The sequence below is a fragment of the Spinacia oleracea genome, chromosome 1, assembly GCF_020520425.1.
Source record: "Spinacia oleracea cultivar Varoflay chromosome 1, BTI_SOV_V1, whole genome shotgun sequence".
NCBI lineage: Eukaryota > Viridiplantae > Streptophyta > Magnoliopsida > Caryophyllales > Amaranthaceae > Spinacia > Spinacia oleracea.
In genome coordinates, this window is record NC_079487.1 from 14,601,880 (window position 1) to 14,623,115 (window position 21,236).

Sequence of the window (21,236 nt, forward strand, 5' to 3'; positions counted from 1 at the left end):
TGCTAATGCTGACATAGCATATGACTCACCTAGTCTTAAGACCAGACATATCAATTTGTAGCATTGAATTGGGTTAGTCTTAACAAAGTCTTAAATCGAGTCTTGAAAAATGAAGACTCAACTTAAGACTCAATATGTGAGTTAAATAAAATAAATAAATTAAAATATTATATTATTTGAGATATTTTAAATGAGTTTGAGGGCTGAATAACTAAATTTGAATTACAAAATTTAATTAATTAAATATTAGTCGAAATCTGACATGACATATGAGAAAAGTCTTTATCCTGTGAAAACTGATATCCATATTTCTGATCCGTTATCCGGTTGAAATATCCGAATATTTGGATAACCGATCCCATAAAACCGGATCGGATACCCAATCCAAATTGTTAAGCAAAAAAACGGATCGGATTCGGATCAATATTTTTAAGATTCGGATATCCGAATCTGATCCGATTTTTGCAATTTCGTATTAAAAAAAAAAATCAAACTTTAAAAATTCGGATCACTATTTTATTTGTTCCTTTTATATTGCAGGTATGGAAGACTTAATATTGGAGCAACCAATGATCATCATAGCCTCATAGGTGAGACGATTGATGACGAAGCAACTGACTAAAATTATGAAGATATATGCATTAGATATACGAAGTTATGACTTATTAACACTTTGGAGCATATTTTATTTTTGTCAAACAATTGTTTCTTTCGGTATTGTAGTATTGTCGTATTGGATTTTGGATATTAATTGTTAATTAACTAAGAATATATGATTAATAGAAGAAAAATAAAAGAGCTGGTATTAAGAATTATTTTTGAATAAATCGGATTCGGTTATCCGAATTTCCGACCCGGTTAAACCGGATCGGATTTGGATCATGATTTTTTGATCCGAAAAACTAGGTATCCGATCCGGTTTATAAAATCGGACTGGATATCTGGTTTTGCTCACTCCTAAAGATAAGACCCCTTGATGTTGCTCTAAATGTCCATAATATTATGTCAAAAATTGTGCAAGCGATTATTATTTAAATCAAATTCATTGGAACATTAAATGTTTCACATTTTCCATTGGGGGATTAAATCTCTCACATTTTTCCAATGTCATATTTTTTATAAAACTAAAAACATTATGTAATTTGCATTGTTTAAATAAATAAAAAAGGAGAAATCTTTATCACCCTACAAGAAAGTGTTCCATTAACGATGGAAAATAGTGACAGGATTTCCGGTTGCGAACCCGTCATTAAAAAGGGGGTCATTGATGCAAAATCCCTTCGTTACCCCGTCGCAAAAGACATTTGCAGCAGTTATTCCCTTCTTTTTTTAGTTATTAGCCCCGTCGCAAAAGACAATTGCGACTGAATTTTTGTCCCTTCGTTTTTAGGTTGTCATTAATGATTCAAATTCTAGCGGTGTCAGTAACTATTATATTATATTTTCGCCAAAGTAAACTATTATTATTTTTGTAAAGTAAAAAAAGACTCGATTACATTTTTTTATTTTTTTATTTATGGGGAAGAACAATATCATTAATAATCAGTCTACGACATCCATAAAAATTTAAGTACATAAATATTTGATACTCCTAATGCTGTAAGGCTGTGACGCCTGTAAGTGTGATTTATCGATCTGTTACCTAATTAATCTGAAAAAAATGTGAACACTTGGAACTAGAAACTATACCACTATACCAGGCCGTGGCTACGTGGTGTCCCATATATCATCAGGCTGGATTTCCTTAAAACGAACCTGTAGTTTTGGTAGCAATGCAGGATCTCCCCATTCCAAACCATTCCACCAGCAAGTTTCAGCTTTGATCTCCTTTATGGTGACCTCGTCTTGATATTTTAGACCCAGATTCTTCAATCTAGGACAATTATAGACGCTGAAATACTCTAAACAGGGAAAATCACCACCATCCCAAATGTTGACCAATTTGGGAAGATAATGAAGTTTCAGTACCTTTATCCTAAGTTCTGCAGAATCAGGAGGGTCAACCTCCATTTGGTCTTTTGCAACAACATCTCCACTAATGGAGTTGAAATCGGCAACATTAGATTCAGAAAAGTCACTGTCATCATCAGCAGAACTCTGATCCTTGTTTCTAATGACATTTTTCAAAGATTGACAATCCTCAACAATCAACTCCTCTAAGTTGGAAAGAACAGCAACCATGGAACGACACAGAATGAATTCTAGTTTTGGGCAAGAATGTATTGATATTCGTTTCAGCATCGATAGACTTCCAGCTCGAACAGGACCCATCCAAATCCAACTCAAGTTCCAAGAATTGTGGATGCTTAAGAGCTCCAGAAACGGGAAGCAATTTCCTGTCAGTTTTGTGGTGTTTACTATTGCTTTTAGTTTCGGGCAATCTCTCACTACACAGAACTTTAGATCATTGATAGTAGCCCGTCCGAACTGTGTCAAGGACTGAGCAGTTAGGTGATGATCGACGTAGAATGCTGTAGCTTGAGAAAGCACTTTACGAACTGCATCAGGCATATCATCACCATCAACAAACCTCAAGCACCGGTCTTGTTGATGATACTCGTGTTCAAGGTCATCAGAAACACGAGAGACAACACGCTTGACATCATGGCCCACAACAAAATCGAAGCGAGTCAAAGTTCGGTGCAGCCAAGCTGGACTTGCATTGATGAAATACTCGAGATGTTTGGCTTCAGGAAAGTGGAAAGACAGGGAACATAATTTTAAGTTGCTCACTTCAGTTGTTACATCTGATGCAATCTTACTCCATCTTGGATCTCCCGGATATACATTAATGCTGAGCTCCTTTAACTTAATAAGTTTGGAAAATATACCCTTTGAGATCAACTGTGATGGCAGCATGGCACATTCATCCTCATCCATGGATCCATAAAAGCATACTTCCAGGTGAACTAAACAAACCAACTCACATATTTGATCAGGAAGCTGGCATATTTCTGTACCGTGTACATCAAGAACTAAGAGATTTTTAAGAGCCACAATTGCAGGGGGAAGAAAAAGCAAACGTTCACAGTTCCGGAGTATCAATACCTGTAAGCATTCAAGTTTTGACAGGGACTGTGGTAAAGATTTTATTCTGGTTTTGGACAGGTTCAGAATTTGCAGAGAAGACATATTCTCGAAGAAAGATGGAGGAATGACTCTCAAGCTGCTATTTCGTTGGAGGAACAATGTTAATAATTTTGAGCAGGCAGGCCTTTTTGGTAGATTCGACAATGTATTGTCCATCAAAAAGACCATCTTTGCTTCTTCCCATGCTTCCTCCAAAGGTGGTTCACTGAGATCCTCACCTGCTTTTAGAATAGAACGGTGGCCGTCTGAAGGTGAGACCTTTTCTCTTTCGCTACTTTCGGGTTGCACAAATGTGGGATTGCTTATGAGAGACAGAAGATTTTTCTGTGACAGTATTGACCTAAAATAACGACTCAATAGCATTTGTAACCCTTTTGCATCTGACAGGATTACTAATGCCAAATCGTGTAGAAAACCATGCATTTCAACCATCAAACCATCATTACTGCACTGTAACAAAGAGACGTCAATGAGATGTTTAATAATATCATGTCCTCTTCTACGTGCATCAGAGGTACTCCCTGCAACAATTCCTTCATCCACCAAGTACTCTATCAGAGAAGAAATTTTAACCGCTTTGCTTTCTGTGAATAAGGCGGTATAGAGAAAGGAACTTCTATTGTCATTATCTTTGAGCCTATCATATCCAATTTTGAGTACCCGGAGGCTATTTGTCAATAATATTTCCTTTAATGTATGCTTCCATGCAAAAATACTATCATCCATTCTCAAGGCACTTCCAGCAACTTTAATCACCAATGGTAAACCAGAACACTCATTAACAATTGCCCGACCATAGGGCTCAATATCTTCAGAATCCATGAGATGACCCACATGAAAACGGAACAATTGTAATGATTCTTCCCTAGTTAAAACCTCAGCTTCGATAATTCTATCCACTTCCATGGCTTCACAAATATTGACTGATCTGGTAGTCAATATTATCATATAGTCATTATCTAGATTGCCGACAGGAATTCCCACCATTGGAATATCGATATACTCCGATACGTTATCTAAAAACAAAACGAACTTTCTTGCTAGAAGAGTCTGAAGAAGGATCATAGCAACTTCATCATCAGACTTGATCTTTGGCACATTTAAAGATAACTGCTGAACTAATGAATTCTGTATTGTTCTTCGAGAAGAACATCTTGGTATAGTCACCCAAAGAACCAAGTCAAACAACCTCTTTATAAAATTGCGTGAGAGAAATGATTTCATCAATGTTGTTTTCCCTATACCACCAGTTCCACATATGCCGATCTTCTTGACTTCTACATCCCTGAAAGCTGATAGTAATTTTTGCAGATTGCAATCAGTTGATGCACTGTACTTCACTGTTGGCAAAGAATTGAAGTCCGGGTCCCCTCCTAAATTTCTCAAGCGACAATGAGTCGAACTGGTTTTGATTTCTCCCTCTTTCTTTCTCTTGTCATTTTCACTAAACGTTGAGTCAGTTGATACCGGCTTACTTGATTTATTAGAGATAGTAGTTAATGGTATGATGGATTCTTCTTGTCTAGTTTGATTAGTTACATCAGCATTGTGAATTTGAGAACTTTTCAATGCTTCTCTCTCGCTATCAGGAGTATTGGTGCCTTTTGAACCAAAAAACGGAATTCCTGTAATAGTAAAGGACTCTGTCATTGTCAATGCAGTTGGAACTTCCAGTGGCCTGTATTCATCCATGCCAAAGGATATCTTGAAAGGTTGTGAGTCTGAGGCTCCACTGGTGCTTCCTGCTGCAAAAGCTAAAGTTCAGTAATCAATAAGCATAATTAAACTTGTCTTTACAAAGAAAAGAGTACCATAAATCCATAACAGTTCTAACATACACGAAAAGGAATAACCAAAATTAGATTATTAGACCGCCAAATTGACATTAGACAAGTGAACTGAAAATGAAATTTGCAAATCTCTATCCTATAAGGGAACTCTTGAAAACTTGGTGTCCCTTTCAAAATTCCTATTATATCCTTACTAACGTGTTGAATATGCTTAAATGAAAATAAAAAAAAGTTCATCTATTCTTAGAAAAACAGCTCGAACAAAAAAAATTCCATTTATCTAAGCAACTACTACCTCTGTTTCGCAATACTTGCACCATTCTCATTTGGGCATTATTTATCAACCAACTTTGATAATCTTTCTTTCACCATTATGTAAGGAAAAAAAAAAAGTCAAGTTAGATCTTGTTAAATTCGTATCAAAGCGAGGATTCCGAATATCAATATTTTTTAATTTTTACTTATACGCAATTAGAGATATTAATGTCCAAAAAAGCGTGTTGGAATACGTGAAAAAAAGAAAGGATGCAAGTATTGTGAAACGGAGGTAGTACATATGATCTTTGTTTCATCAAATTACAATGTTCATATAAAATGTCACGCACGCATCACGTGCATAAACACTAGTATTCCATGACGGAACACCAAGCTTTGGCTGAATAAAAGGGAAATATAGCGGATCATATAGATTCCGGTAAAGTAGAAGCGGTGATTTCTCTGGGAATTTGTCATTTGGAGAGTTGAATAAGTATATAAAGGCAACCTAAGTACGGAATGCCTAAGTAGAGAAGGGATTCAGAAAGTACCAAGGATTTGAATGAGTATGTCGAATGTCAGAGTGCTGTGAACATTGAACTGGAGTTCAGATGTTTAATGCTTTAGAATGATGACATTGACAACATCTAAAATGAATTCAATTGTTCACTGGGCCTGCTAAGGTCTAGATAGACGCAAGCTTACCCTTCACAGTTTAGACAAGAAGACAAGCTGTTCCTATCAGGTGTATAATAAGTTCGACAAAGGGGACAAGTAGCAAAAAATAACTGTACAAAGAAAATTAGCCATCAAAATTTGGAAAAAGAAAGAAAGAATAAAGAAGTTAATTGATGTAAACCGATTTGACTAACAAGTAGATAAGGCAGCATTTTTCATTCTTCTAAACCTAGCAATTATGAATCAGATTATTCCTGTTCAAAATCATAACAAGTTGGAATAAAAGAACATGAACACACATAAGAAATAAGCTGTCAAAAAAAACATAAGAAATAAATATTAGCTAAGCAAGCTAGCAGAGGCACTGGAACCCAATGTTACACAAAGACATACACACACAGTTTCTAACTGTTAACTGCATCACTTTTCAATCTGTTCATAGGATAGTCAAGTATCAATTCAGAATGATTGTGAGTGATTCAGGTATTTTCAATTGTAATCTCTTCAATCTCAGAATAGGAACAAAACAAGTATCATTTGCTGATATGCTAAATCTGTTATTTCTTCACCCTTCTGATGGTGCATTATCAATTAATGTTGATAAGTTGCAAAGGAGCTACGGATATGAGAAGATGTGTGGAAATCACACTTGCATGAGATGCGTCAAACCGTAAACTAGGCTTTGTCACTGCAACAGTCACCAAATCTAGTATGATGTTGTGAGATCTGCCATTCATGATAATATCTTAGCTAATTGGTTCAATCTCTGACTCCATTAACAAGTTTATGATATATGTGATTTCTGCTAGCAAAAGTTTGCTTAAATTGAAATGACATATTGACATTTCCACTGATTAATGGTTTCAAAAAATATAAACCCAATAGAGATTTATATGGTTTAGAATACAACAAAATGCAATCAATGAGTATTACAATTCAATGCAATGCTTTTATGTTGTGGATTTGATCAAAGTTATAAATCAACAAAATGACTATCAGATAATTTCGGTTCCTAAAAGGACTTGATGAAACTTATGGACCTCGAGGAGTCGCTGTTAATATTGACACCACTTGTCCACTTCCCGCTGTGGAAGCAGATTGTGCAGCATTGTACAGGAAGAATCACAAAAGAACGTATAATTTCAGTCTCGCGCAATATACTCTTCCCACTTGGGCCACTTGGCTACCTATGGGGAACCTCAAAATCAATTTAGTCTTGGCAACATAGACTAGGTTATGCCTCTGTACAGTATGTACTGCGTGTTAAACTCTATATTTCTCACAACTCTCAAATTTGCTCACTTGTCCTATGTCCAAGTTCAGAAAACTACCTTTATCGCGGAGTAATTTCAGTTGATTCATATGGGACATATGTGGTCCAAAATAGAAACGTACTAGGGGAGTAGGGGTAAGTCCAGGTTCTTTCTCACAATAGTGGATGATCACACAAGACATACTTCGATTTATGTTCTTCAACACGACACTCATTTTTCAGAAGAATGTGAAGCTCATAAGATATGATTATGCTTTTGAGTTTGAGTTTGATCAAGCTCCATGTCAATAGTCCTTTGCCCAAAATGGCATTTTTCATCATTATTCTTGTGTCAATAGACCTTAACAGGATGTGAGGGTGGAAAGAAACAATACCCATGTGTTTTAAGTAGCCACAGCACTCAGGTTTTAAGCTGGCATAGCTCTTTCATACTAGGAAAATTATGCCTTTGCTGCAGTGCATCAACATGCTACCTACTCCTACCCTTAACAACTAAACACCCTATGATCTTTTTATTCATAAACCACCCTCTTATGAACACCCTATGACCTTCTTATTCATAAACCACCCTCTTATGAACATCATAGACTTAGAGTATTTGGTTGCTTGGCTTTTGCACCAAATCAAATACACCAAGGGAAGTTCACTCCAAAAGAGGTTCCACGTATCTTTCTATCCCTCCACTCAGAAAGGCCTTAATTATTAAAATTCTTTATGCAAACATGTTACTCCACATTTTTCTTACCACTACCACTGCAGTCAGTAGAGTAGCGTTGCAAACAGGAGCCACATAATTCTTAATGTCATAGAAAACAGTTTCTTACACCATGTTTGCACATCCTCATCCTTGATTAGCATAAGGTTCATTAGGTACGTTTAATAGAAGGGAGGAAGAGTCTATCAACATCTGCCTTCTCTCTACCCACATGTCCATTCTTTTCTCTTTCCATCCAAGGCTTAAGGCATGCATATTTATGCCATAGAACAGGACATGTGATCTTTTTGTGTTTTAATGCGACAGTTTTTAGATGTTATTGGTTCGTTAGACAAGCAAATTGACAATTTCAATAAAAAAATATATATATCAGGGCATCAGGCATTTAAGATGGATAGGAATTGCTGAAAGAATTGGAAGAAGTACAGGTACAAAAACAGATATTAAAGAGAAAATTTCCTTGAAATTCTCTAAACACGAGGGCCCTTGTTGTAATTCACAAACTAAAACATGAAACTGAAATCTTACGCATAATCTTTTTTCCATTAGAGCAAGTATGGAGGCCCTTATAGGAAATTTGGTAAGCATCGCCATCATCAATTCTCTGCACCTTCTTCACAGCCGCACAACCTTCTTCCTTATATGTACATCTAAAATAGCTCCTGTTGCATGAATTTAATAATCTCAATTATGATCTTCTATACATTCAATCATATGCACAACCAATATTGTGCAAGTTAATGATAAAGAATAATAAACAATCAACATGCTCATTGATGCCACTAACAATAAACGACAAAGGGTGGGAGGATGGCGACAAAAGCAGCATGATAGGAACAACATATAGGGCATGCTCGGATTGAGTGTAACAAGAGACATGCTATGGAAGAAGAAGGTTGAAGGTAGTGGTAGAGGGGATGAGCTAATGATGGTGAAATGAGGAGGGTGTGGGTGTGGGGGGTGGGGAATTGCTACCCTCGTCTTGAGTTATAATTACACACTGTCCACTTAGGGTAACTATTACCCTCAACTCGCGGGCATCCATCACCCTCCTCTTGCCTTCATTCTACTTAATTTGTCCGTTATTACCCCCCCCCCCCCCCTAATGACTCCAAAAAGAGAATGCCGTTGGAATATGTTTAGCACAATCACATCTCTTAACTTTACATTACTATATATTTAGATGAACATATTTTCCATAGTAATAGATAACTGTATTCCCAATTAACCACCTATAATGCAACTAAAGTAGAAGCGTTACTATATAAACTAATGAAATATCTAGTGAACTCTCATGTCACCATGAAAATAAGATTTGTTTGTAATAAGTGACTCACAACATTGAAAATCACAACTACCCAAGCAATCAAAAAATTATTTATTATTTTTTGGATAAGAAAAGATTTGTTGTTAAATATGCTCAATTGAAATTATAAGTACACTAAGAGGACAAGGTTTCCTCGGAAGGGAACGATAATCAGAACTACAAGTTATTACAATTCCTATGTATATCTCCAACGGAGTAATGCGGGAAAGCTCCCACCGCCTTAGCCCATAAAGAACCTAACAAAGTTACTTCAAGCAACCAAACAATTTAGGCGAAGGAAGTAGCGAAGCACCAATCGTTGTATCTAATCATCCTGCCTCTAGGTTTCTTATAAAAAATTCAAGATTTTAAGGGTTTTTACTCCTCAATCAAAATGTTTGTCTTTGAGGATTTTCCAAGAAACACGCTAAGCAGTTCTTAGAAAGGATTTTACATTTTTGCGTGACATTTCCTACCAGTGTCGGGACTATAATGACGTCATGATTATGGGGCCCTGTGCAGGTTTTTTGAATGAGGCCCTCATTTAAATAAAAACAAAAGGAAAGAGAATTAAAAAAATGAACTTGTTAGGAATTGAACCTAGAACCTTGGGTATTATACAATAAGGCCTTAACCACTACTCCAACTTTGTTTTTGTTTACATTAAGGAAACTAATTATATTATACTCTAAACAAATGGGGGCCCTGTTCCGTCGCTCACCTCGCACACCCTCAAAACCGACCCTGTTTCCTACCTGTAAGTCCATATTCACACTTCTCTGTTTCTTACAAAACCTTGAAACAATCCTTTTTTTTGCGAAGATAACATTTATGTCAATCCTTCCTCATTATACTCAAAATTAAAAAAAAATCCACAGGCTATTACTTGGAAGCTTCTTCATGTACTAATTAAGACAATCTTTTGGTCCATAACTATAGTTTGTTTTTAATACATTCCTTTCATCTGACTTAGTGATCTTCCCCTAAGAAACTTATACTTCAAATGATCCTTAAAGGTTGCAACAAGGGGGGAAATGCGCACAAACTTAGGACTTAGGAGACCCATGTGATATGAAAGAGAAAGAGAGACATAAAACAGGAGGCCCACAAATTGAGAAGAGAGAAAGAGAAACTAACCTAAAAAGGTAATGTTACAACTAATTGGAACTTCCAAATAAGGGAAGTGTCACAACCATGTAAAGGAAGAAGCTACTTACGGAGTATATGATAGCAAAATAGTAAGCATATGGCAGTTGTATTGCTTTGATGCGATAGTAAGCACTAAGCAGCATCTCCATTAATCATTATGTAATTTGATCATTGAAACAAACCAATATGATAACTAAAGTAATGTATGGAAAGATATGCATTCAAATAGCATAGGTATACACAAACATTTAGTAAGTGTGAAGACATTAACAAGGATTCATACCGTGGATATTTCGATCCCAATATCTCTTTTTGCCCGTATTTCCTCCAAGAATATCCATCATCCAAAAGTTCCGGAACGACAACCCTAAGAGACATAACATGTTCAAGTTTAAACATCGTACTTTCTTGCAAGATATAACTCAGCAAATTCTTTGGATTGATTCATATTATTGGGGATATTAAGTTATTAACACTAGACTCTTCAAAACCACTTCTTATTATTGCTCAGAGGAGGAGTGTTATTATTACAAGTTCTTAGACTCTATTTGTTTTGACAGAAAACACTTTTCCGGAAATTAATTTCCCCACTTTCCTTTGTTTGTTTTGTTAAAGGGTGGAAGGAAAACCATTTTTCCAAGGATGGAAAACATTTTCCTTTTGTAAAGGGAAAAAAAAAAAAAGAATGCCACATTTTCTTCCTCACATTTCTTTTTCTCTCCTCCCATCTATCCTCTCCTTCCCACTCCCATTTCCCTTTTCCCACTAACTTTTTGTAAGGAAACAAACAAAGGAAAGCTATTCTACAATTGTCTATTCTATTAAAAATTGTTTTCCATGGAAAATCATTGTCTGTTTCAACAAACGGAGCCTTAGTGTAATCCATCTAAATTCAACTGAAACTCGACTACTCATAGTTCAAACAAAAATGGCATTCAATCCAACCTTCCCAACGGGTTCAACCCGCAATGTTGGTTCCATCTACATTACACACCGCAAACTAATACTAAACTCGTCAGGCCGTCACGAATACATAACATAGCTGATAAATTGTAAAACAACAAAAACTAACAACATATAGCAAAAATCAGTTCAGAAATTCAAAAAAAGATACATAAAAGCTCTTACTCGGTTGTTTGTGGGTTGCTTCGTTTACGTTTGATTGGGGAATTTCGATCCTGTTGCCATAAGTGCTCATAAGATTTTCTGCAAAACCAAATTAATCCACAAAAAAATCAAAAAACAAAAATTAATAAAAATGGTTAATTATAAATTCAGTAAATGCATAAAATTAAGCAGATAATTAGTGAAATTAATAACCTGTTGCTAGCCACACCTTTCTCCTTGCTACTCATCTTCTCCATTGACTCTTGAGGATCTAGAAATGGGAAAACTTCATTACTTCAAAATACGTTGATTATGAGCTGGGTTTCGGGCCCGAATGCGGGCCGTTGTTATCCCGACTGTGAGGGTAAGGCTGAGCCCGTTATTGTGGTGTTGGTGGTGCTGGTGGATGGTGGTTAGCAAGGGGAGAGGGTGAGGTGGTGGTGGTGGTGGTGGGAGAGAAAAGAGAGTGTGTACAAAAGTTGACCAAAAAAAATTGTGTACTCTACTAGATCGCCAAAGACCGTTTTTGGAGAGACAACCGCAATCCTGGTGGGGTCTATGGGGCCGCTCTTAATTTATCGAAACTTGAGATCTTTGACAAGAAATTTCTATAAAAATGTTGGTTAAATTATTTTTAACCACCTAAACAATTTGATAAATTATTTTTTACCACTAAAAAATAAAAATTGTTTTTTACTATTTAAAATTTAATAAAATTATCTTTTACCATCTCTTAACTACAAAATGGAAAAAAACGTTATGAGAATCCCAAACATTTAAAATGCATGTGTTTTGAGTACTATGCTTATCAATAGTGATATGAGTGATGATTCCTTGAAATTTACTACGGAGTATTTTATAAGGAGTAAAATTTTAAAATCTTCCCTTTGTAAGCTCTACATGCTTGTTTTCTTTGGTCTAAGGTTCAAATCCTACCATCAACATTTCCTTTTATTTTATTTCTTATTTTTTCTTTCTTTCACCTTCTATCTGATGACTTGATCCCTTTTATCATTTGTTTTCCCCTTACGTTCTTTTTAATAATTTATTTATCTTTGTATGCGTAAATTATATATTTATAAATGAAATATCGGACTATTTCATTTGCAAGGTATTATTAGAAACCATAACATATTTACTTAACATTTGGTAAATAATTTACTTCTCGTCTAATTATTCAACATATGTACTCTATTATTTTTGCTAATGGATTTCAATATCTTGGGGGACCGCGCGCTAGCGCGCGGTCCAACAACTAGTTATTGGGAAGTAAGGGAAAATGGTAGTTTATATACATGAAAATCGTGGGAGAAAAGAAGGACATAAAAAATATAGTCGTTGAAATGGGTCCGCATAACGTTTCCGTCCATCTTTCCGGTAAAGAGTTGGTAAAAAAATACTTCGTAATTTTTATTTTTATTTTAGGTGGTTAAAGACAATTTTTATTTTTTTTAGGTGGTAAAAATAATTTATCAAATTTTTTAGATGGTAAAAAATAATTTACCCAAAAAGTTTGATGGGCGAAATATGTCAATTAAGTGGTATTATTAAATATAATGAAATAATATACAATTTTGAAAAGGGTTTACTATTTATTGCCCAAGCCATATTACTCAAAATCGCCTCATTTATTACCCATATAACCTCTTATTTGAGATGGCCAACGTGGCGAGTTGGGTGGGTCGTGGGTTGGGGATAATTGACACACAACCCGCCACAGTTAAACTAGGGTGGGTCGAGTCGTGGGTTGGTGTCAGAAAAAATAAACATAGTACATGATGGGTCGTGGGTCAAGGTGGGTTGTGCGGGTCGGGTGGGTCTGATGGGTTTGCTGAGTTACGACATGTGATTTCGATGGATCAGGTGGGTTTGGTGGGTTTACATGAGTTTTAGGAACTGTTGTGGGTCAGGTGGGTTTGGACGATTAATTAAGTGTTCAAAAGTTGCAAATTTTGTATGAACTTAAATTAATTAATTTTTGGGTTATTCACATAATCACATAAATGTGGTCAATGTATATTTGCACAATAAAATTAGAAATTATTAGCATTTTAAACATACAAAATCGTTTAAATTAGGATGAGTTTGGTGGGTTGGGTTCGTGTGTTGGGTGAGTTGGGTTCGTGTGTTGGGTTGGGTGAGTCGGGTGTGCCGTGATGGGTTGTGTCGGGTCCGATGGGGTGGATCGAAATGGGTTGTGTTGAAAATATTTGACCCACAACACATCAAAAAAAAAATATTGGTTGTGTCATGGGTCATAATTGGGTCCGACCTACGTAAAGATGGCCATGGGTCGGGCTTCGTGTCGAGCCCACGGTCGGGCCGAAAAGTTCAAAACAAGGCCCAGGCCCGGCACGAGCCCACGGGCTTTCGTGCAGGGCCGGCCTAAGGATAATTTTACAAATTTTTGCGTGCTTTGTCGTGCCTTGTCATGTCGTGCCTTGTCGTGCTTTTTCCTAAAAATTAAGGCTTAGGCCCGGCCCACGGACCAATACCTTGTGCTCGTGTCGGGTCGGGATTTTTTCGTGTTTGGGTCGGGCCGTGCTTTTTTCGTGTCAGGTCGGATTGTGCTTCGGACCGGCCCGACCCACAGCCATCTTTAGAGCCACGTGGCCCACTATGGGTTGTGTCAAACCCGACCCAGTGGCTATCTCAACCTACTATATTTACCTCTCCTTTCACCATTTACCTTCCCCATTTACCTTCTTCTACCTCCAACCTTTCCCACCATATTTCTAACCACCACCAACTCCGGCCACCACCACCACCACCACCTCCGGATGTCAATCTGCATCGAAGCTGATGTCTCCGGAAAAAAATGCATCTTGTTACATGCCCGAGTCTACCGGCGAAACCTCAATGACTTCACAAGGGGTATTTTTTTTTTTGTCCGGAAAATAATTCACAGACTTATGCATTTTAAGCTTGTACCATAGTACAGACTTATGCGTTTTAAGCTTGTACCATGGTACAGACTTATGCATTTTAAGCTTGTACCATGACAAGAGCTAAAATGCACACGTCTGTCCCATGGTACAAGCTTAATATAGATAAGTCCATGTTATTTATGAGTTTGATTTGTTATTGAATTTGAATTAAGGAATGCGGAAAAAACAAATTTAGAGACTTATGAATTTGGAGCTTCGCCCATGGTATAGACTTATGCATTTTAAGATCAGACAATGAAAAGATCTTAAAATGTATAAATCTACAACATGGTGTAAACTTAATATGCATAAGTCTATGTTTTTTAGGGGTTTAATTTGTTGTTGAATTTGAACTAATTAACCGGGGAAAAAAATTAGAGACTTATGAATTTGGAGCTGCGACCATGGTATAAACTTATGCAGTTTAAGCTCATACCATGACATAAGCTTAAGATGCATAAGTCTACGTCATGATGTGAGCTTAACTACATAAATTTATACCATGGTCGAAGCTTATTCTACATAAGTTTGTGGCATAAAAATCATTAGTTTTTTTATTAATTGATTAGTGTAGTTATTAATAATTAAAATTACTTGATTTTAATAAAAAAATTAACGTGGAGGTTCCTTTGCTAGATTTTTTGGTTAGAACGGAAGGAGAAGGTGGGATGTGGTGGTGGTCGTCGGTGAGGGGTGGTCGGTTCGTGGAGGGTGGTTGGCTGGAGGAGTGATGGTGGAGGGTGGTCGGTGGTCGGCTGCCTGGAGTTCTCTCCAATAATGGGGGAGAGTTGAAAATGAGAGGAGAGAGAAATGAAAGGTCTAGGATTAAATAAGGGTAATTATGTAAAATAATGAGACGGTTTTTAGCGCTTCACTTTTAAAATTGCATAGGTAGTCAAATTAATATTTTTTAAATAAAAAAATAAAATAATTTTATTATAAAAGATATTGTATATTTAATATTCAAACAATTTATTTTGACAATTTATTTATGAAAATACTCCTTAATATGCTTTGCTCGCCTATCAACAAGGTTGACTGGACGAAGCTCTTCTTTGACCTGTGTGGATTTCCCGCCCAGTAGGGGCGTTGTAGGACGGTTGTTCTTACCTATTCTGTGCAAAAAAAAAAAAAAATTAACCTATTTAATAATAGTGAGAGTAACTACTCAAACTTATACTGATATTTCTCTCATCTTTCTGCAATATGGAAAACTCACTTTTTTGGTGCAATTTTGTTTTCAACAATACCCGATTATGGTTTCGGAATCATAAATGTTAATATTCTTTTAAATGTAACAATTGATGTTAAACAAATGGGTACTGAGTATAACGATTAACAAGAAACGGGAAACGTACTACGAATCACATTTGGCACTCCCTTTGTTTATGAATAGACCATGCATTTGTTTGAGTTGCACACTTACCAACACATAAATTTGATATAATATGACTAGCCAATCTATTAGCTTACGCCGTATTACATATATTACTCCTTCCGTCTCTTTTTGTTCTTTACATTTAGCCTTTTGCACGTTTATTAACGACTAACTAATGTGCATTGAGATTCCTCTATTTTTTTTAAACCAGGAAAATTACGTTTATTTATAAGGTTTTCACTTTTATCAAAATTCTATATTGGGAAAATGAGAAAAATTTAATGTCCCAATAGAAAAGTGTTAGAGATTAAATGACCCAATGAATTTAATTGGTTAAAATAATCATTGGACACAATTTTTAATACTCCCTCCGTCCCTGAATACTCGCAACGGTTTGAACTTGACACGTTTGCCAATGCACAACTTTGACCATCAATATCTTCAATTATATATTATAAAAACTTATAAAGTATTAATATTATGAAAATATATATTAAGATGAAGCCAACAATACATTATATGATAACACTTATTTTCATATACTATAAAAAAATAGGGTCAAAGTGAATTATGTGAATATTGTAAAGAGTCAAACCGTGCGAGTATTCTGGGACAGAGGGAGTACAATATTAAAGCATTTATGTGATAATATAAAAGGAAATGCAAAGACCATTTTGAGACACCCAAAAAGAAAAACTTAAAGAACAAAAAGAGACGGAGAGAGTAATAAAAAGAAGTTTTTATATCTTTTTTACAATAAATTTATCGGATTTTTCATGAGATACCCCTTAGGTTTAAGTTTATTCACCAAGTACCCTAGCAGTTTCACTAATTCACCAAATACCCCTGAGGTATCATTTTCTCGCATGACTTACCCCTGCCGTTAAGTGGTCGTTAGAAACTTTATTTCACCAGATACCCTCAAAAACTTTATTTCACCAGATACCCCTGTGGTTTCTTATGTTTTCACCATGTACCCCTATGTTTTCTAATCATTTCATCAGATACCCCTGCTCACCAACATCTATTATTTTTTTTTAAAAAAAACTAGCCGATGTACTATCTCCTCTATATAAAGGAGGAGCAACAACAACAACACCTTACCGCACATCTTTATGTTCTTCCCACAAATGAGCCCATATTCTCCCTACTTCAAAGGGGTAGCTTGCGAGTTAAAATTTTCAGATCATATACACCCCATGCTTGACCCAACCCAATGGTCTTCTTTTAATATCCCTATCATCCTCCCACCACCCATGAAGAGAGCTGCTGATGGACCACCTAAACTGAGAAAGAGAAGTAAACATGATCCAAAGAAGGGGAAGAGAAACAACAGCGTGAAGTGTAGTAAGTGCAAGGAGGTGGGACACAATGCAAGGACATGTAGAGGTGGAACCACTGTAGAGAAAAAGAAGGTCGATGCTGATGCTGCTGCTGCTGCTAGTTCTTCTGCTGCAAGTTCTTCTGCTGCTGGTCTTCTGGTTCACAACAAGGGGACCCTGGTGCTTCTGGTTCACAACAACAAGGTAATGCACCAACTAAGGGAAACAAAAGGAAGCGTACTTGATTTTCCGATGTATGCTTAATGCTCATTTCATTGCATATTGGAGCATATTTTGTAAAGCTACACTTATTAGGTATATCTCTTGCCTATGGGAGCAAGTTCTTGTAAAACTACAATTAAAGACCGATGTCTATATTTTGCGTGTTGGGGGCGCACTTTTGTAAAGCTACTTAATACGGAAATGAAATGTCATATTATTGATGAAATTTTGTTGTTTATTACACATCATTCACTTTCTCATTACAAATACTAGAATTAGAAACATTAGAATGCCAATTTTGATAGCTCCATCCATTAATTTCTTCTGTTGCTTGAGTTTTTTCTTCATTTGGTGAATTTCCTCATTCAAGCTTCTATTTTCTTGCATTTCTCCTTCCTCCGTTCTACCTCTGTTTTTTCTGCTTGGATGGGTTACTCAATGCTTCCTGTAGACACCTAATTTGTGTCTCCCCTTTGGGATGATGACGATACCATTATCCTTATTAGGTGATTGGAATAACTCCAGGCGGAAATCCCAATTGCTAAGAATGCTTCCAAAATTCAAGATCCAAAATCCAACCCCCGAGACCGTTCCCCTTTCGATTCTCGGTACAAAATACAACTTTCCAAATCCAATTTCAAAATTTAAGTACAATCTCATCTAGTAGACCATCCCATTGGTTTTACTAGGCCTTTTCCACTCAAAATCATATAAGGCAAGTCAAATTCGGGCGCCGACCCACAAAATCGAGCATGCCGGGCCCCGTCCCGTAAAACCGGAATTCAAAACCCGAGAAAGGCTTGTTTTTAGACGCTAAATGATGCCTTAACCTCCAAGCAAATACAAAAAGCCAAACCTAGTACTATTCGTACAACAGGTACAACACTAAAAGACAAAACAAGGACGGAGCCGCGTCCTTGCTTTGGCAGCATTCAAGCCACGCCAGCAGCGCACTGCACTGGTCCAGCGCCCTGCGCTGACATGTGCTGGCGCCTTGCACCCATTCCTTCTATAAATACCCCTCATTTTCAGCATAATGAGGAGGAGAAAAACAATACAACGTCGTAATTTTGACATTACGCCTCAAAATACAACTCAAAAACTCCTCAAAAACACATACAAAATTCCTAAATTCAAAAGCAATTGGGAGCTCTTGCCTAAACTAACTAGGTAAATCCGAATCCCATTCTAATCAACTATGTTGCTTTGATTTCTAAATGATTAGCAAGTTGGTGTTTTTAATCATTAAAAAAACACCACTTGCAACAATCATACATGTTTTCCAAAAATACAAACTTTTACAAAATACAAAATACAAATTTTCAAGATTCAAGGATGTCCAAGTTGTTTACAATCACCTCTTGGACTAGAATCACCTTCAAACATGGGGTAATCAAAGATGACACCTTTTAACATTTAAAGGTTTAGTCTTTTGAGATTCCAAACTCCATTTTCAATATACAAGTTCAAGTTTTCAATTTTCAAGATCCCACCATGTTTAGGGTTGTTCACTGTTATTTCCCTAAACTAGGATCCTTTCAAGTTCAAATTTCAAGTTATTTCAAGTTCAAAAATTCAATATTCAAGCTTTCAAGTTCAAGTTTAACATGCAAAATCTAGGATATTTGGGTTGAGCAACCTCTCCCAAGTTGAGATTTTTGGCTTTGAATTCGTGTCGGGCGCACTTATTTTTAAGGAGCCGCTTGGCGTTCGAATCTCATGTGCCCAAGTATAAATTTCAATTATGCACCTTTCAATATTGCAATTTCAATATCGCACCTTTCAATACCGCAATTTCAATACCGCAATTTCAATACCACAATTTCAATTCCGCACTTTCAATTCTGCATCTTTACTTCCTAGTCCATTTCTAGGCAATGTGGACCTACTCCCTAGTCCTTTTCTAGGGGGTCTTGTATTTACTAATTCCGCACTTTATTTAGTATTGTGATGTTACTCTATTTGCTTTATTACTTTCATCACCGCACATGCTAAATACAACAAAGTACAAAGGTTACATCACGCTTAACAAAGATATTTTTGGACAAACCGGCCTTAGGTTCCTTAAATCAATCTTTAAAGCAAAGTGACCACCATACAATTAGAGATTCTATTTGCTCTAAATTCAAACCCACATAGTCTAATCTAGGGTATATTTTCGAAAAAATGTTGTGCCAACGTACTTGAATATTTCTAAAGCTCACGGAATAAGCATTTTTGTTCCCGTGCCCGGATCTCACCCATCCGTTTCAAGGATTCAAGGCCTTATCCAAAATAGAGTCACTTGCGGTCTTTCCAAACGAGACTTTAAACAATGTTTGGTGGCGACTCCTTCGATGTACAAAATTCTATGGTTTTCTAAAGAACCTCCCCTCTTGTAGAACGGGAAACAAGTTTTGCACAAAAAAAACCCCCTACAATTCTGGCGACTCCACTGGGGAACGTACTAATTTCAATTCGAAAATGCGGGCAGATTTCGAGCAACAAGCCACTGATCTGCTTAAGTACTGGATGCCAGCACTGGCGCCAGGCGCAGCCCCTGCACCCAACGCCACTGCCTGCATCCAGGACAGTGGCTCACAGTGGCTCGTCGCCCACTTTTGCTCAACTTTTCGTGTTGGGAGTTAGTCTATTTTTGAATCTGGAAGGACGCTCCCAAACCTCGTGAACAAGTGCCGAAAAACGAGCTTTACAAATACAAATTCAAGTACGATTTCAATTTCAATTTCTAGGCATTTCATGCATTTTTCGAAAACCATATTGTGCAAAATGAATTTCTACCTTTGCCCAAACGGATGTGTTCTACATTCGGGCTAGCCCCGGGGGCAACGAAATGGTGACTCTCCATACGGTTCCCGACCAAAGTGTGTGACCATTTCTGCGCCTACTGAAGCTTGGCATTTACTTGACATTCCCGATGTCAAGTATGGAGGTCGTCTGCCGACACACACTTCCCTTAGGCGGATGTGAAAGCTTGTCGCGGATCCGTCTCTTAGCCGAGTACCTTTTGACACCCAAAGCCGACCACTTGCATCATACAAAACTTAGACCGACCTTAGGTTGAGAACTTTGCATGTCGCATTCATATTCATGACTAGTGTGACAACGTGCTACTTGTGCATTGTGTGGGCGTCTTTGCACGCGTGAATGGCTAACCTCGAGTTCTAGCTTGCCAAAACCAATTAGCCTCCAACTAGGAAGCCGAACCCCTAGGAGCATCATTCAAACCTCATGCATCTAAGTCGCCGATTTTAGGGTCTTTAGGAGTGTCACTCCATTTGATTCAAAACCCTTAAACACGCCTCACGCACAAATGCCAAATTCAAAATTCAATCCAACGGCGTCATAATGCCGGATTTTCAAGTCCAAATTCCAAGTTCCAAATGCAAAATTCAATCCAACGGCGTCATAATGCCGGATTTTTCGAGTCCAAATTCCAAGTTCAAAATTCAATCCAACTGCGTCATAATGCCGGATTTTCAAGTCCAAACCTCAAGTTTCCAAGTCAAAGTTCAAATCCAACGACGTCATAATGCTGGATTTTCTAGTCCAAATTTCGAGTTTCAAGTTCAAAACCGAATTTTCAAGAACCTCAATTTTCAAATCCAAATCCAACGGCGTCATAATGCCGGATTTTCTAGTCCAAATTTCGAGTTTCAAGTTTCAAGTCGAGACTCAATCCAACGACACCATAATGCCGGATCTTCTAGTCAAAATTTCCATTTCCAAACTCAAACCTCAAATCCAACGGCGCCATAATGCCGGATTTTCTAGTTCAAATTTCGAGTTTCAAGTTTCAAGTTCAAATCCAACGGCGTCATGCCGGATTTCCTATTTCAAACATTCAAGTCTTCAAGCCTCAAACTCAAGTTGCCAATTCCAATCTCAAAGTCTCAAGTTCAAATATCCGAGGTCATACCGGCATAATGCCAACTTTCCAACTCAACCTTCCAAGTTTCAAGCTTCAAGGGTCAAATTCCAAATTCATGCCGTCGTAATACCGACTTTTCTATTCTATATTTCA

General features: G+C 37.0%; 1 protein-coding gene across 3 annotated transcripts; it reads right to left on the bottom strand.

The window, feature by feature from the left end:
* Positions 1-1,460: 1,460 nt before the first annotated feature.
* On the bottom strand, positions 1,461-11,901 carry LOC110800143 (probable disease resistance protein At4g27220). Of its 3 annotated transcripts, none has more exons than XM_056835068.1 (5): positions 11,577-11,901; positions 11,385-11,462; positions 10,540-10,623; positions 8,330-8,463; positions 1,461-4,832 (listed from the first exon to the last, which is right to left on the bottom strand). In XM_056835068.1, the coding sequence occupies exons 1-5, from the start codon at positions 11,618-11,620 to the stop codon at positions 1,708-1,710; spliced, it is 3,465 nt and encodes a 1,154-aa protein (XP_056691046.1). In that variant the 5' UTR covers positions 11,621-11,901; the 3' UTR covers positions 1,461-1,707. The 3 variants fall into 3 exon arrangements, with proteins under 3 accessions (XP_056691046.1, XP_056691045.1, XP_021861126.1); XM_056835067.1 differs by having other exon boundaries at positions 1,461-4,844; XM_022005434.2 differs by having other exon boundaries at positions 1,461-4,835; positions 11,577-11,900.
* Positions 11,902-21,236: the final 9,335 nt, after the last annotated feature.

Coding starts and splice junctions, on each gene's coding strand:
- LOC110800143 (XM_056835067.1), bottom strand. CDS start 11,620: ATGGAGAAGATGAGTAGCAAGGAGAAAGGTGTGGCTAGCAACAG. Junction 10,624..11,384: donor AGCAACCCACAAACAACCGA/GTAAGAGCTTTT, acceptor TATGTCTCTTAG/GGTTGTCGTTCCGGAACTTT. Junction 4,845..8,329: donor TAATGGAAAAAAGATTATGC/GTAAGATTTCAG, acceptor ACTGAACTTTAG/CTTTTGCAGCAGGAAGCACC.